The sequence below is a fragment of the Fringilla coelebs genome (assembly GCF_963513975.1).
Source record: "Fringilla coelebs genome assembly, chromosome: 1".
In the NCBI taxonomy this organism is placed as follows: domain Eukaryota; kingdom Metazoa; phylum Chordata; class Aves; order Passeriformes; family Fringillidae; genus Fringilla; species Fringilla coelebs.
The window spans coordinates 112,398,779-112,411,885 of record NC_140028.1 but is presented as its reverse complement, the minus strand read 5'-3'; the positions used below and the strand labels follow the sequence as shown (position 1 = coordinate 112,411,885).

The 13,107-nt window shown below is 43.4% G+C and overlaps 1 protein-coding gene across 1 annotated transcript in view; it reads left to right on the top strand.

The window, feature by feature from the left end:
- The first annotated feature begins 537 nt into the window (after nucleotides 1-537).
- TGFBR2 (transforming growth factor beta receptor 2) overlaps nucleotides 538-13,107 on the top strand; it is a 60,943-nt gene continuing 48,373 nt past the window's right edge. Inside the window, exons 1-2 of the mRNA XM_084207602.1 lie at nucleotides 538-674; nucleotides 845-1,090. Coding sequence (XP_084063728.1) covers nucleotides 997-1,090 — 94 coding nt within the window. The 5' untranslated portion in view covers nucleotides 538-674; nucleotides 845-996. The remainder of the gene's footprint in view (nucleotides 675-844; nucleotides 1,091-13,107) is intronic.

The following is a 13,107-nucleotide window of genomic DNA, read 5'->3' as shown; positions in this document are numbered from 1 at the left end:
CACCGCTGTGGTCCTACTCTCTGAATCCCAGATGCAACTTCCCCCTTGCAGAGAGGGCAAAATCTCTGTTAGAAGTTCCTTTGGAGAGGGACGGAGACAAACTTCATTTGTGTCATATGCACAGCATTTGAGATAAAGTAGTGCACAACCAGCCTATTTGGGAGCAAAGTAAGCAGCAGGTGACAAGTTGCTTTAGTCAGCTCAAACATCTGCAAGCTGAGTGCCCAGCTAGTCTGTGTGAATATTTCCTCCTGTTACCCTGACTTCAACCTCCCCTGCTCCCTACTTCAGTTCATCTGGGGGCTACGTCCTTCTTTCCGATACCCGTTCTGCAGAAGAGGAAACAGGCTGCTGCAGCAGCATCGTTAAGGTCAGGGATGCGGGTGCGAGGAGGAGCTCTTCAAAGTCCCCGCGTACCAAATGACTCGACTGGGTCCTTTTCAGCTCGCAGGGAGCGAGTAGTAGCCCTGCGAGCTGGCGGTTTCCTGTCGACCTTGGGGCTCCTCGCAAGCTCCGGTGCAGCTCCGGGCGGGTGCCCGCGCCCGGTCCCCGCCTCGGAGGGAGGCAGGCGCAGGGATCCGGGCTGCACGTCGGGGCTGGCCCCGACGCGCTTGTGGTGGGAGAGCCAGACCTGAGAGGGGCTGGCCTCTGGCAGATGATTGACACCAAACTGGGTGAGGTTTCATGTTAAAAGGAAAGGAAAAAAAAAAAAAGAAAAAGGAAAGAAAAAGGGCGAGAGCAGGGGAGGGGGTGACTGTGGGAAGGGGGAGAAGGAACTACTGTAAGAGTAAGAAAGTCCTGCCCAGCTGTTTGCGAAGTTTAAGATTTCCTGTTTCCCCTGCAGCGCCGAAGTGAAGTTTCAGTGAGTCACCCGCGGTCCCGAGCAGCGGAGCGGCGCAGCCCCGCTCCCCGCCAGCCCCGCCACCGCCGCCGCGGCCTCCCCGCCGCCCCCGCGCCCCGCCCGCGGCTCGCCGGCCGCGCCGATCCGGCTCCGCGATGACTCCCCGGCTGCCGAGGAGCCTGCGGCGGCTGCTGCTGCGCCTTTCCCTCTGGGTGCTCATGGGCAGCTCGGTCCCCGCTCTGCTCCGGGGTAAGTGCGCGCCGGCCCGCGCTGCCGCTTGACAGCTGCCGGGGCCGGAGCGGGGCGGGAGGGGACGGGGGCAGGCGGCGAGGGACAGGCGTCCGCCGCGGGAGGCGGGGGACACGGTTGCTAAGAAAGTTTTGAGGCTGGAAACATTTCGGGAGGGGGTGAGCGTGTTTGTTGATGGCCCTGCGGGAGAGTAAGCGGGGAAGAAAGGACTGGGAATCTCGGGGTTCCGCGGCCAAAGCTGAGGTCCGTCCGTGGAGGGAATTGGGGGGAGAAAGGAGCGGATTGGGCAGGAAATCAGCCGGGTCTGCTCGGGCCGGAGGAGCCCGGAGAGGGCATCTGGGGGGCTGCTTGCGGTGGCCGGGGGAAGGGCTGCAGGCCCTGCCGGCAGCTGATGCGGCGGCTCCCGCACCCCGTGCGGCCCCGTGCGCAGGGCCGGGGACCCCGCGGCGCCTCCGCAGCGCGCTCCGGCCCCGGCACCGCCGCCCGGCCGGGCACCGGCCTCGCTGCACCGCCCGGCCGGGCACCGGCCTCGCTGCACCGCCCGGCCGGGCACCGGCCTCGCCGCACCGCCCGGCCGGGCACCGGCCTCGCTGCACCGCCGGAGGTGCCTCGGGTGGCTCTCGGAGAAAGGGCCTGTGCGTGGCCACAGAGCCCGCTGCTGCGTGGGTCTGTACTTGGTTACCAAAGCTTGGGTTTCGTGAGAGTTTCTGCTAAGAGCGGAGTTTAGCCGTGGCTGTGAGCAGTTGGACTGAAAGGCACTCATTCCTCCAGCACTGACTGTGCATGTTGTTTGACTCACTTTAAAAGTGACACTTTATAATCCTTACCCTGCTTCTGCCAAGACATCTTTAGATAGGTTTTTGGGGGTCTGAAACTTGCAGTATTCTTCATATCATAATTTATAATATACTATGAGCCTGAAGTTGTGCTGCAAAGATTCCTGCCCTGAGCAGCTTTCCATCTCTGTCCTACCAGTAGTTACCCACATCTGTGAATTAGCATCTGTAATATCAAGGTTAGGCCCTAAATCACGTTGCAGAACGTGGTGAACCTAAAAAGAGAAAAGGACACTTGTGAAGAATTAAGTAGCTTTCTAAGATGTCTTGTAATGGCACATCTAGTTTTAGTCTTCAGGTAAGGTGTGCAGACACCTGGGCTTCTACAGACTTTGCCCTGGTCCCTATGATTCTCCTGTCTGGTCCATTCATGGTCAGTAGTTGATCCCAAATTTTGGCTGAAACATAATAACATAAAGTGGATAACTCCTGAATAGCTACTGCCTTTAGCTATGTGTAGTTTTGACTTACTTCATGCTTCATTAACAGCCCTGTCAAAGTCAACAGGTTTTGCATACCTGCAAAGTTACTCATGAAAACTTAGGGCAGAAGAAAAGAACAGTGTAAGAATAAGAGACTATGGTGTCCCACAACTCAGTTATGTTAAATTTGAGGTGTGTCACTTCTTTTTAATATTATATATATCTTTCCTATAATTTTTCATTAACATAAATCATACTCAACTAGTGATGGCCTTTAATTTGACACTAGCCTCAAACTTTTGCAGATTGCCATCAAAAAAACTTTAAATGGAGAAGCTCAGCTTTTGTTAATCTTGTGTTATTTATTATTATAGTTTTTTTGTGGGTTTTTTCCCACTCAATCAGTTATAGACTGTCTCAAAGTATGGGTCGATTTTTAAAAGCAGGCTTGGCTCAAGAGGTTGTTTCTTTCTTGTCATAGGTCCAGTGAGGAAAAAGAACATAAATAGTTACAATTCCAGCATTTTTCACACTCCTCTTCATCTACAGCCTACAATAACCAAACTGAGTAGACCTATTTTCAGATAATCTATCCCATAGCTTCAAAAGCTGTTTTGATAATCACCATAGGATTCTATTGTGCCATGGAATTCTATTATGGCAGAAGAGTTGATCAGAAAGCAACAGTTCTGTGGAGCAGAAAGTGTGAGGTTTGGCTGTTGGTAGTTATTAGGCACCAGAATGAAAATTAGAGCTGCCAAATGCTTGGGAGAAAACAAAACAGAAAAAAAAGAAAAGGTACTTATTTTTTAATAATTTGTCAGTATAGTGAGGCTGCAAAAAAAGGAGATATGTAAGTCTCAGAAGAGCTTCGTTCCCAGGTATACCTAGTAACTAACCAGATGGCTAGTTTAAAAAGCACCAGGTAAAATTTCATTTTAACATTCTTCACAGCAAAATATTAGACAAGAATGACATTCCCATAAAGATCCTGGACAAACCAACAAATTCATGAACAGGTTCAATGGGAATTATCTCCTTTGAAAAAGATACTCTCATGTCCTGTACTACACAGAAGTTATTGATTTCTTTGCATAAAGGGGCAAGGTGTGATTTTTTTTAATAATTTTGAATGATTTATTGAGCATTTTATCAATTAATGGCAGTACAAAACAGCAGTTGCCCACGTAAGAAATTGGTGTTAGTTTTCAAGTGAATATGAATTTGTAGTTTGTCTTTGGGTTATCATAACCAGAAATTTGTTCCTTGGAATCATCCATGTAATGATTGTTCATCTCTGAACATCAGGAACTTAATATCTCCATTCAGCCAAACTCTATTTGCATTATTGTCTATTTTTTTGAAAGCCGTATCAGAGTTAGTTAATTTCATAGTATGAAAATCAAATTTAGAGCTTCACATATTTGCAAAAGGGAAGTAGGAGAGCAAACATCTTGTAATGGGATGGAAAATGTTTGTAACAGGACTGAGTCTAAAATACATTCCTGCCCCCCATTAAAAGTGGCATTTTTCCAGGTATTTCAGGAGGGAAGTAGGGATGTATCAGATTTTCTTCTTATCCTTGAATTGTGAGACTTTTATACCTAAGACCTGGAAAAACACTTTTGTTTACTTGCTATTTTTAGTTCATTGGCATTAACAAGCTTCTCTAATACTCAGGTGGTGAATTCCATATCAGAATGGTTTCTATTAAAAAATTACGAGCCAGATCTTAAGCTGCTGCAAATGAACAGAGTTATAGCAGGTTTCCTGAAACAGTTTCAAAAGTAATTTCAAAAAAAGGGCAATGGAGTAATTCAGAGTTTTCATATTCATAGTATTTTTTCACTTATATTTCATAAACATTTACTATTATATGACCTATATTTAGTCAAACAACATTGCTTTAAAATGAAATACTCCCTTCTGCGACGAATTGTTACAGTTTCAAAGATGCAGCATCCTATAATGGTGCCTAATAAAAGTTGTCATTGTGACAAGGTTAACTCTGAACATAGGAGGAAATGTGGTGTCAGGCTCTCACCAGAAGGAAAATTTCTCATGGTTTGGTTTGTGGGGGTTTTTGCAAGTTTTTTTCAAAGGCTTTTAGAAAGCACTTGCTCTTTTGAGGGGAGAAAAAAAAGAGCATAGTATCACTGTAGCACCAGTTGTTGGAGTTTCCGATGCTTATATTTCCCCTGCAAGATATTTTTAAAGTGATACTTTGTTGATTTGGGTTTTTTTTTTTTGGTGGGTTTTTTTTTTTGCATTTGTCGTATAGGAACTCTTTTCTCAGTAATGTATGTATGTGCTAGATGCACTTTGCTAACATTCATTGCCACTTCTCCGACCTCAGAAGAGCTGTGCCTTACTTTCCAGTACTGCCAAAATGAGCAAAACCAACAGGTTGTGCCCAATCTGTTACTCTTGGATCTTGCATAACAGGGTGCATTTATATCAGCTAGGTATGAAACATGCTCGCTCGTGCAGCGACAGATTCTGAAGAAAGTGATCCTGCAATCTCCACCCTGGCTGGCACGGCCACAGTCCAGCCCACATGAAAGGCAGGGCTTCCAGCCACCTCTGTGGTCCCAGGATCAGCATGGGGACATGGGCTGCTACAGCCCTGGTTTGCCCATGGCTCCCACTGCCCTTCTGGCACCTGGCAAGCAGAGGAATGAAAGGGGGCCCTGAGGCAGGTGGGAGACAGCAGCATCATTTCCTTTGCCTTTTGACTCAGGGGAAAAGCCCAGGTAGTCAAATCCCAGGAACATTAGATATTTTGTATGGCCAGAGCATTGCAAACTCAGTAAAATTGACTGAGGTATCAACCAGGCTCTAAAGATGTTGTAGAGTACAAGGGGTTCCCAGCACAAAGTAGTGCAGAGCCAGTCCTGATATGGAAAAGAAAGTTGGCTGAATCCTAGTCTAAGAGAGTGAGTGCTGAGATTTGGGTTACTTAATTGATCTTTAGCCTTAAATTTTGTTGGTATTAGAGAGGTTTTTTGTTTTGTGGGGGTTTTTTTCCCCATAAGATAATGGGAAATTATTTTTAAACCCTTATAAAATGGTTTCAAGAATAAAATAAAAGGCGAAGAAAAAATGCTTGTGCTTTTCTATGAAGTCTTGTTCTGCAACGTTAAAGTAGATTAAAACAAATCAGAAAGAGTATATCTTGGCTTTGACAGCCAAAGTCCTTTGGAAGTTTAATTTCACTGGCAAGTGCTGTGTTAAGAAACAGCAGAGAAACTTCTTTTACCACAGGGGATAGATTGCTTTTACAGCAAGAAGTGGGCATACACGCTGGGACAGGGCAAATGCCACTGTAAGCAATGGGATGGCACTAAGCATTTGCAGAATTGGGTTCTCAGTGACCCAGCTAAGTCTTCAACAGTTGTTTTTCATATTATGTCTGCACTCTGGCATACAGAGCAGCATCACTGGCATTTGTTGAGTACAACACTTTATTGAGTACAACACTTTATATCCTACTGCCTGAAAGAACATGGTTTTGTGTACAGATGTTTAGGGTAAGATATGTCAAGAGAGCAAATTGCTTGAAACGCTTCCACTGATGGAATCTCTCATCTGTTAGAACTAACAAATCTCACCGGGAATTGCTTAATTCCATTTTTTCCTGATGACAGCATGCTCATCATTTGTATGTGTCCATTAGCTTCTAGAGATTTAAGCAGAATTGAAATTGAAGCATGTTTTAAGGGCCCTGCCCAGCAGTTCATAGAGGCGAATGTCAGCTTGTTTGCATTGCTGCAAAGCTTTAGCAACTGTTCTAGATTTTAAGAAATGATAACATTAGCAGTGTCAGGGGAAGTGCTAGTTGCTGATTTGTCTATGTTCATGCATATTTTTTTAATATGCCATTTCCTTGCTCTTTTTCTTGCTGTGAATGCCATTGTAGTTGTTACAGCTGGAACTACCTGTCCTTTTTTTCATACGAGTTTTAAAGCCTTTTCACCTCTGGGAAGATTGTCTCAGGAAGAAGTAGTTTTCCCTTGCTCAAAGAACTGGTATTTAGCAAGAACTTCCTGCTGGCATTCATCCCTGAGTTAATCTGGTTGGAATTAGAGCTGGTTGAGAGTTTTTGACACTGTTTTTCATGGGAAAATGCTGATTTGTCAAAACTGAGACAATTTGTGGAAATGTACCAGTTTCCATTAAACTTTCATCAGGAAACATTTCCTTTTTTTTTTCTTTTTTTTTTTTTCCTTCCCTAGTCCACAGTGGAATTTCTGATATAGAAAGATAAAAAAATAATAATTAATCAATAATTAGACTAAACACTGGTCAATGGAAGAAAGGTGGGATTAAGTGCATGGCCTGACTCACAAAATGCACGTTTGAAACTGGAGCTCCCCCTGTCCACTCTCCCCAGGATATTGGAGGGCTGTCACTCTCACTGGGCATGCATATATGGATATCCCCATATCTAACACCTCAAATGATTTTGGTTTCACTCTATTGTGAATATGAGAATCTATGAAATATTGAAGCAGTTTGTGGGGCAGGAAAAACATTCCCCTGACAGCATTTTTAAGGTTGACCTGTAGCCATGTGTTCATTTGCTCCTTGTTGGGTGGGAATGGCAGTGCTCTGAATGGCTTGAGTCTTCTAGGCTTTGTTTCATATCATAATAACAAGCTGTATTCAGAAATTTGTGTCATGCAAAGGAGCCACAATTTTGATTATTAACAGTCCTGTTAGTCTGATTCCAGGATTCCAATTCTCTGCTCACCCAGAACAGTGTTTTGGCAAAAATTGGACCGAAATTAATAGATTTCAGGAGCAGATAGAGGAATCTGCTTCCTCACACTAAAGGCATGCTTCAATTGACAACCCAGCAGCTACATCCCTACAGTGACACCTGGGATTAACACTGTGCCTTTCCAACAGCAATCTGAAACCAGAGGTATTAGAAAGCTGTCTTCTATTCCTGCTCTCTTCTGTTTGTACCCAAGCACTTCAGCCCACACCCTCAAATGAGCTGTTTCCCTGTTCTCTTAAGTAGATACCCAAGGTTTTAAGTTAAAAAAAAAAGATTTATCAAGCAGCCAAAGCTATAAATTTAGCCAGCGATTTGAGTGATTTGCAAGTCACACCACATTCTTTATTGTGTGTTTATAGCTAACAGTAACACAAGTTTTGAAAGATCACTTCTGCCCTCTCTGCAGCTGATCAGTTCTTCCAAAACATTGCATTGATATTCCCATGGGCTTTGTTTGATGCAGCATTAAAGCTCAGTTAAAAACACTGGTCTATGCAGGGGACATTAGAAAATGCATATTTGTTCCCAAGGTCGTGGCTCTGTCAGGGCTTAGAGACTTTCTTCTGTAAATTTGAACAGCACACCCAGAGAGCAGCAGGAAGGTCTCACAGTTCAATTCCTCAGAGCAACATTTTCCAAGTAAAGACCCGAGCGTGGTTCTTACGTGCCTGGGGCACTTTAACAGGTCCCTTTAAAAACTAGCATTGTGCAAGTGGAGCGTGTGCAGCCAGCCTGTCAGCTGGCATAAATCAGCTTCCTCTGTTGAAGCCGAGGAACCTGCCCTGATTTATACCAGCTGGCAGAATCTGGCCACAGAATAAATAATAGGCAACTGTATGTTATGAGGCTGTAATTCCCTCGAGGGGGCTTTTGTGGTATCAGTCTTACAGGAGCCAGAGTGATCTGGTTCTCTCTCTTGGAGCTGAAGAGTAATTTGACTGCAGTTTTTTGAAGTCCTCAGAACATTAAGAATGGGAGATTTCAGAAAGAGAATGCATCCAAACTTCTTGTAAGGTATCATTAAGGATTTTTGCCCAGGAAGAGTCATGGTAGGGGCATTTGGGAGGATGCAGATGAATTGATGTGGGATAGGTCGTCCCAAAACAAGATAAATATATAAGAAGGATGATTTCTCATCAAGACCAGGCCTTTCCTCTGAAAACACTCACATGCATTTCCTAAGATGTATGAAAACTGAAGCTCCCTCATCACTGATAAGCTTCTAGTGCTGGTGTAGTTAATAAGGAAGAAAAATGGAGAATGCAAAATGACGACTAAAGAACAAATGCCTTCTCAGAATTTGGATGTGGTTTTTAATTTTGTTTAACATTTTACCCAGAAGGATCATAAGTGAGCTGGTACTCAATTTATTGACTTAGCAAGAAAAGGCGATTCAGTTAGATTTATCAAGCGTTGACCTGTAATTCTCCTGGATCTAAATATTTTAGATGTGAAATGCAGGTGAGCCATCTCCCTCCAGTTTTAATCCTGTTATGGATTCTGCAGCCCAGAATGGGATTAAGTTCATCATGCCTATACATCGTCTGTTGGCATGGTTTGATGGTGCCTGGGGCTTTTGCATGATAATGTGGCAATTTTGTAGATTTCATCTCACTAACTAATATAAGCACATCTTTAAGGTTGCTGTACAAGGGGCCAAACTTTGAAGCAGACCACAGATGATTAGTAATGGGTTATCTCTTCTGGTTGTTTTCAGAGAAGAAAGCAGAAGCAGCTATCCAGGATTCTTGTGTGTCTTGAGATACTGATCTGGTCTGATCCCTGAGCCTAATTAGCAGCTTAGATACTGTTGAAAATTTATTACATAAAGTTGCCATACATCAGTGGTTTGGAAAGCACCGCTTCGGCAACAATTTAAGACAGATCTTAGTTCTTAAAGGAAGATGAAAAATTTCTTACCATTTTGGCTGCCCTCCTGATTTTAGCATTACCAGGCTGTCCTGACCAACTTCCATATGCTTTGGGAGCTTTGTGGCTGGAGCAAATGTGAAGTCATAGTTCCATCAGGACTCAGCGTACCTTCAAGTACTGCAGCCAGCAGTGTAGGTGAATAACTTCTGGCCACTGAAGTCCGTGCTTGGGGAAATAGGATAGATGTAACTACATCTTTTTTCCTCCACCTGTCTATCTCTTAAAATACTCCTTCTTTATGCAGTTACTATCCACTGTGCAAATTCAGGCTCCACTTGGGATGCTCTGCTCTCAGCTCTGTAGCTATCTTAAGCTTTCCTTAAACGTGACTGGGTAGTGATTTCAGAGTGTCCCATTCTTCTTGAGAAGCTTACAGAAAGGGTGCAGGAAGTAAGGAGTAAATCTTTGTGTGTTTCAATAATGGGAAACATTTCATGAGATTTTGAAAAATTTTGAACAATCTGCAATCAGGAACCAATGGAGAAGAGCTGTCATTTGCAGGTGGTGGTTGATCTTTTATTCCTTTGACCGGTTCTGCCCACCAGCATGCAGCAATTACCCTTCTCATTTGTCTCTGGCATACAAGGGGATCTGTGATCCTGCAGTGACCATGCTGTGGCAGTAGGCCAGCTGCCCTGCTGTGTACCTTCTACCTCGCCACAGCTCCCATTACCAATTTTCACGGTTGCCTTGCCTTCTTTTCCTATAGTGGTTATATCTTTTGCCCTGAAAGTGGGAGACCCATGGTCATGTCACTCCTCAGCCTGAGAGTATCTAAACTCCATCAATGAAAGGCTCTAGGATGAAGGATCTTTGCTGGCTGAGACAGGGGAAGGCTTTAGAGGCAGCACTTTGCAGAAAAAGGGTTGACATGTGTGTGGGTGGTCCCCCAAAGCATGTCACAGGAGAAGAAAGCCTGTTCCCTGATGGATTCATTCATTATTCCAGCCCCTGCAGGGTGACTGATATTCTCTCCAGGGAGTTCACAGCACAACAAAGAGACACTCTACATACAGAATCTTTTTTCCTCTCTAAACTGAAAACAACCATTTCTCATCCTCATGAAAAGATCAGAGGGGACCATGTAATAGTCATGACTTTGTAAGCTTCTTTATTTAAGCCTTCACAAAGTAACTAGGTCAGCAATACATGCTTCTGGGCTATTGAATTTCCCTTCTTCCCCTCAGTCTATTCTTCCATTTCCTCACCCAGCTTTACCACAAGGGAATGCCTTAAGTCAAAAATCTGGGAAGCTGATCCTTTTATTGCATTTGTAGTATTCTCATCTGGTAAGTACAGTGCCAGGCCATGAGGCTTTCAGAGCTATCATAACCCAAGTTTGCATGTAAACAGGAATGCCACACTGTCTGGTTGTAACTAAAGCCATATCTGCTCTCTCTTTGCTCTAGATAATAGATATAGGAAGACATTCAGCAGGAAGATTAACTCTTCTGGAAAAAAAAATACAACCAAAATGTATTTCCTTTTTTTTTGTTTTTCTTTCTCCATCAGCTTCTTGCTCACACTCTCCTTACTTCTCACATTTTATACTTTTGCCTTAAGGTTTCTGGCTGGCTGGGGTCTTTGCTGTTCTCACTTTTCCCTGAGGCCACACTGGTAGGATGAATATTTATTAGTGCAGAAGCAGCAGCCTAGGGATTGTTATACATGTATGTTCCCTGATTTTAATGTTTGTGAAGGAAAATAAGAATATGATTTCAGCTAAATCACCAATATTCAGGAAGTGGGGTTCAGAATGAAGAATCAGGCATATCCTGTTATTTTTAAAAATATGCACTTGACCCTAAAAGGATTTCTAAGTACCTGTATTAGACATGAGAGTTCCTCCTATACAGACTGGAAAGGATTAGAGACTCCTTATTTTACATGGGAGAAGGAGGCAGAAAGACAAGGAGAGAAGGAGACAAGATTTGTTGGTGACTTACAGCTAAGAACAACTTTTGCATCTTAGCCTATGGTTAAAGCAGTGAACTAGGAAATGAGAAGCCTTTAGAGACTCAAACAGATTTCCAGCTTCCCATGATTTCATCCATTGTATTTTTGAGGCCACCATTAAACTTCAGTACAATCATTTATATTGGTATTTCCACAGACTGGACTTGTGTTGCTTAATATGTGACAAAAAGTAATATAGTGATGTGTTAATTACAGTTTCTATAGACAATTCTAGAATTTGTGGGAAATGAACAGAGATTGTTTCAACACTTGTCTATTGTGATTGGGAAACTGAGGTTCAAAGAGAGTCATAACCCCTGTTCTTTCTCTACAGAAATTCTGGATTAAAGCCTTTAGAGCATCCAGAAATTCTCAACAGTCTCAAACACCCTGTCAAGTTCAGTAATATATTAGCACTTCTTTCCTCCCTTCTTTTTCCCTTTTTTAAGAGGCTGTGTGCCAGGAGCTTGGTGAGGCACATGGAAGCTTTGGTCACTTTCTTCTGTTTGGCAGCTGAGGGCCTAACTTTTCTCTCAGTTGTCCACATATGTATTATTCATGGTTCAGCGAATTTGCACATTCCCAAACCAGGCTTTTTTCTTCTGGTGGCTTATAGTATGATTATCAGGCACGTACCTACTGGTGGTTTGAAGGCAGAAACTTACTGGCCTTCTCATGGGTGAAGGTGGGTAGCAAATGCTAGAAGCAAACCACTAATTATTTGAAGTATCTTACTCTTGAAAGCTAATGACAAGGCACATTTACCACTATCATAACCACATACCTAGAAATAGAAAGCACTGACACCTGCTTTTCCAAGCTGTTGCTTAGCATGAGTACTTAGACTGCCCATACAATCATCACTTTTCCCTTTAAAATGTGGATTTTGATTTAAGTTTCCACTGTGCTTTTGAAAATGAGATATAGTTTGCTTTTACCAGGGTATCAATTTCTACTCTACTGTCCTTAGCCTGCAGTGGGTAAGGGAAGGAGAAGGTACTGTTTGTTTGGAACCATGCTGTCTTTTTCACATTTTCAGGTGAGAGTTTAATGTTAATAATTTCCTGCATTTTCAGCATGATGGATTGTTGTGGTTTTGGGCATAGGAAGAGCTGAAGAATTAGGAATAGTACCCGCAGCTGCTGTTCTCTGGCTGGGTATGAGATATGGTTGGTCAAATTGGTCAGATATGCAGGCACTTTGCCATGCCTTGTTAAGTTACCATAAATAACATAAACACCACTAACTGGGATAATTTGCCTTAAGGCACAGTTAAGGTAGTGCAACCTAGCTGAATCTGCTCTGCCAGAATGCTTAGCTGTAGGTAGCAGAGCTCACACGGAAGTTTGCTGCAGTTAGTTGGTGGAAAATAGGGTTTAAAGTGTGCTAACTTGATATTTTAGACTCCATGGTGGAGGATATTATGAAAGGTGAAAAAGCATCCGTTCTGAAAAATGGAAGCTGTAGGTGAGTGAAACCACCCCAGACACAAGGTGTGCATTTTTAGCAAACAGGATACTTCCATTATTAGAGTATGGCCAAGGCATGTGATAGACTATCCAAGGTGAATCTCTAAACTGAGGCAGGGTTTGGCTTGCTAAACACACCTCCAGGTAAGTTAGGGCTTTGCAAAACTAGCTGGGTGGAATGGCTTCACTTGCAGAAGGCCAGACTGGGAATACCATCCATGGAGTCATAGGGCTCTTGCAACCTTTGAATCTTTGGTGCAGCAGGTTTCCACCACCAGGCTGGTATCGCTCACATCCCTCTCAGAGTCAAGACTAGCGTCTCCAGAAGTAACTAAACAGTTAAACTGTTCTGCTAACTAATGCTGTACAGGGATATTTCAAATATGCATGAGTTATAAAATTTTACATCCAAGGAATTTAAACAATGTCTCTATTGCTATGGAACACTTTCCTCTGGTATAGTCTAAGCTATTACTGGGTTGGGAAAGCTTGGAGTTGTTTTGCCTTATGAGAGTACTTTTAAAAACAAACAGTGTTCTACATGAGTGCAGTATTTGTGAGAAATGCCAAAGTGACGGGTTTAGAGAATGAGCTGCCCATGTCACTGAGCAGTTTTGCC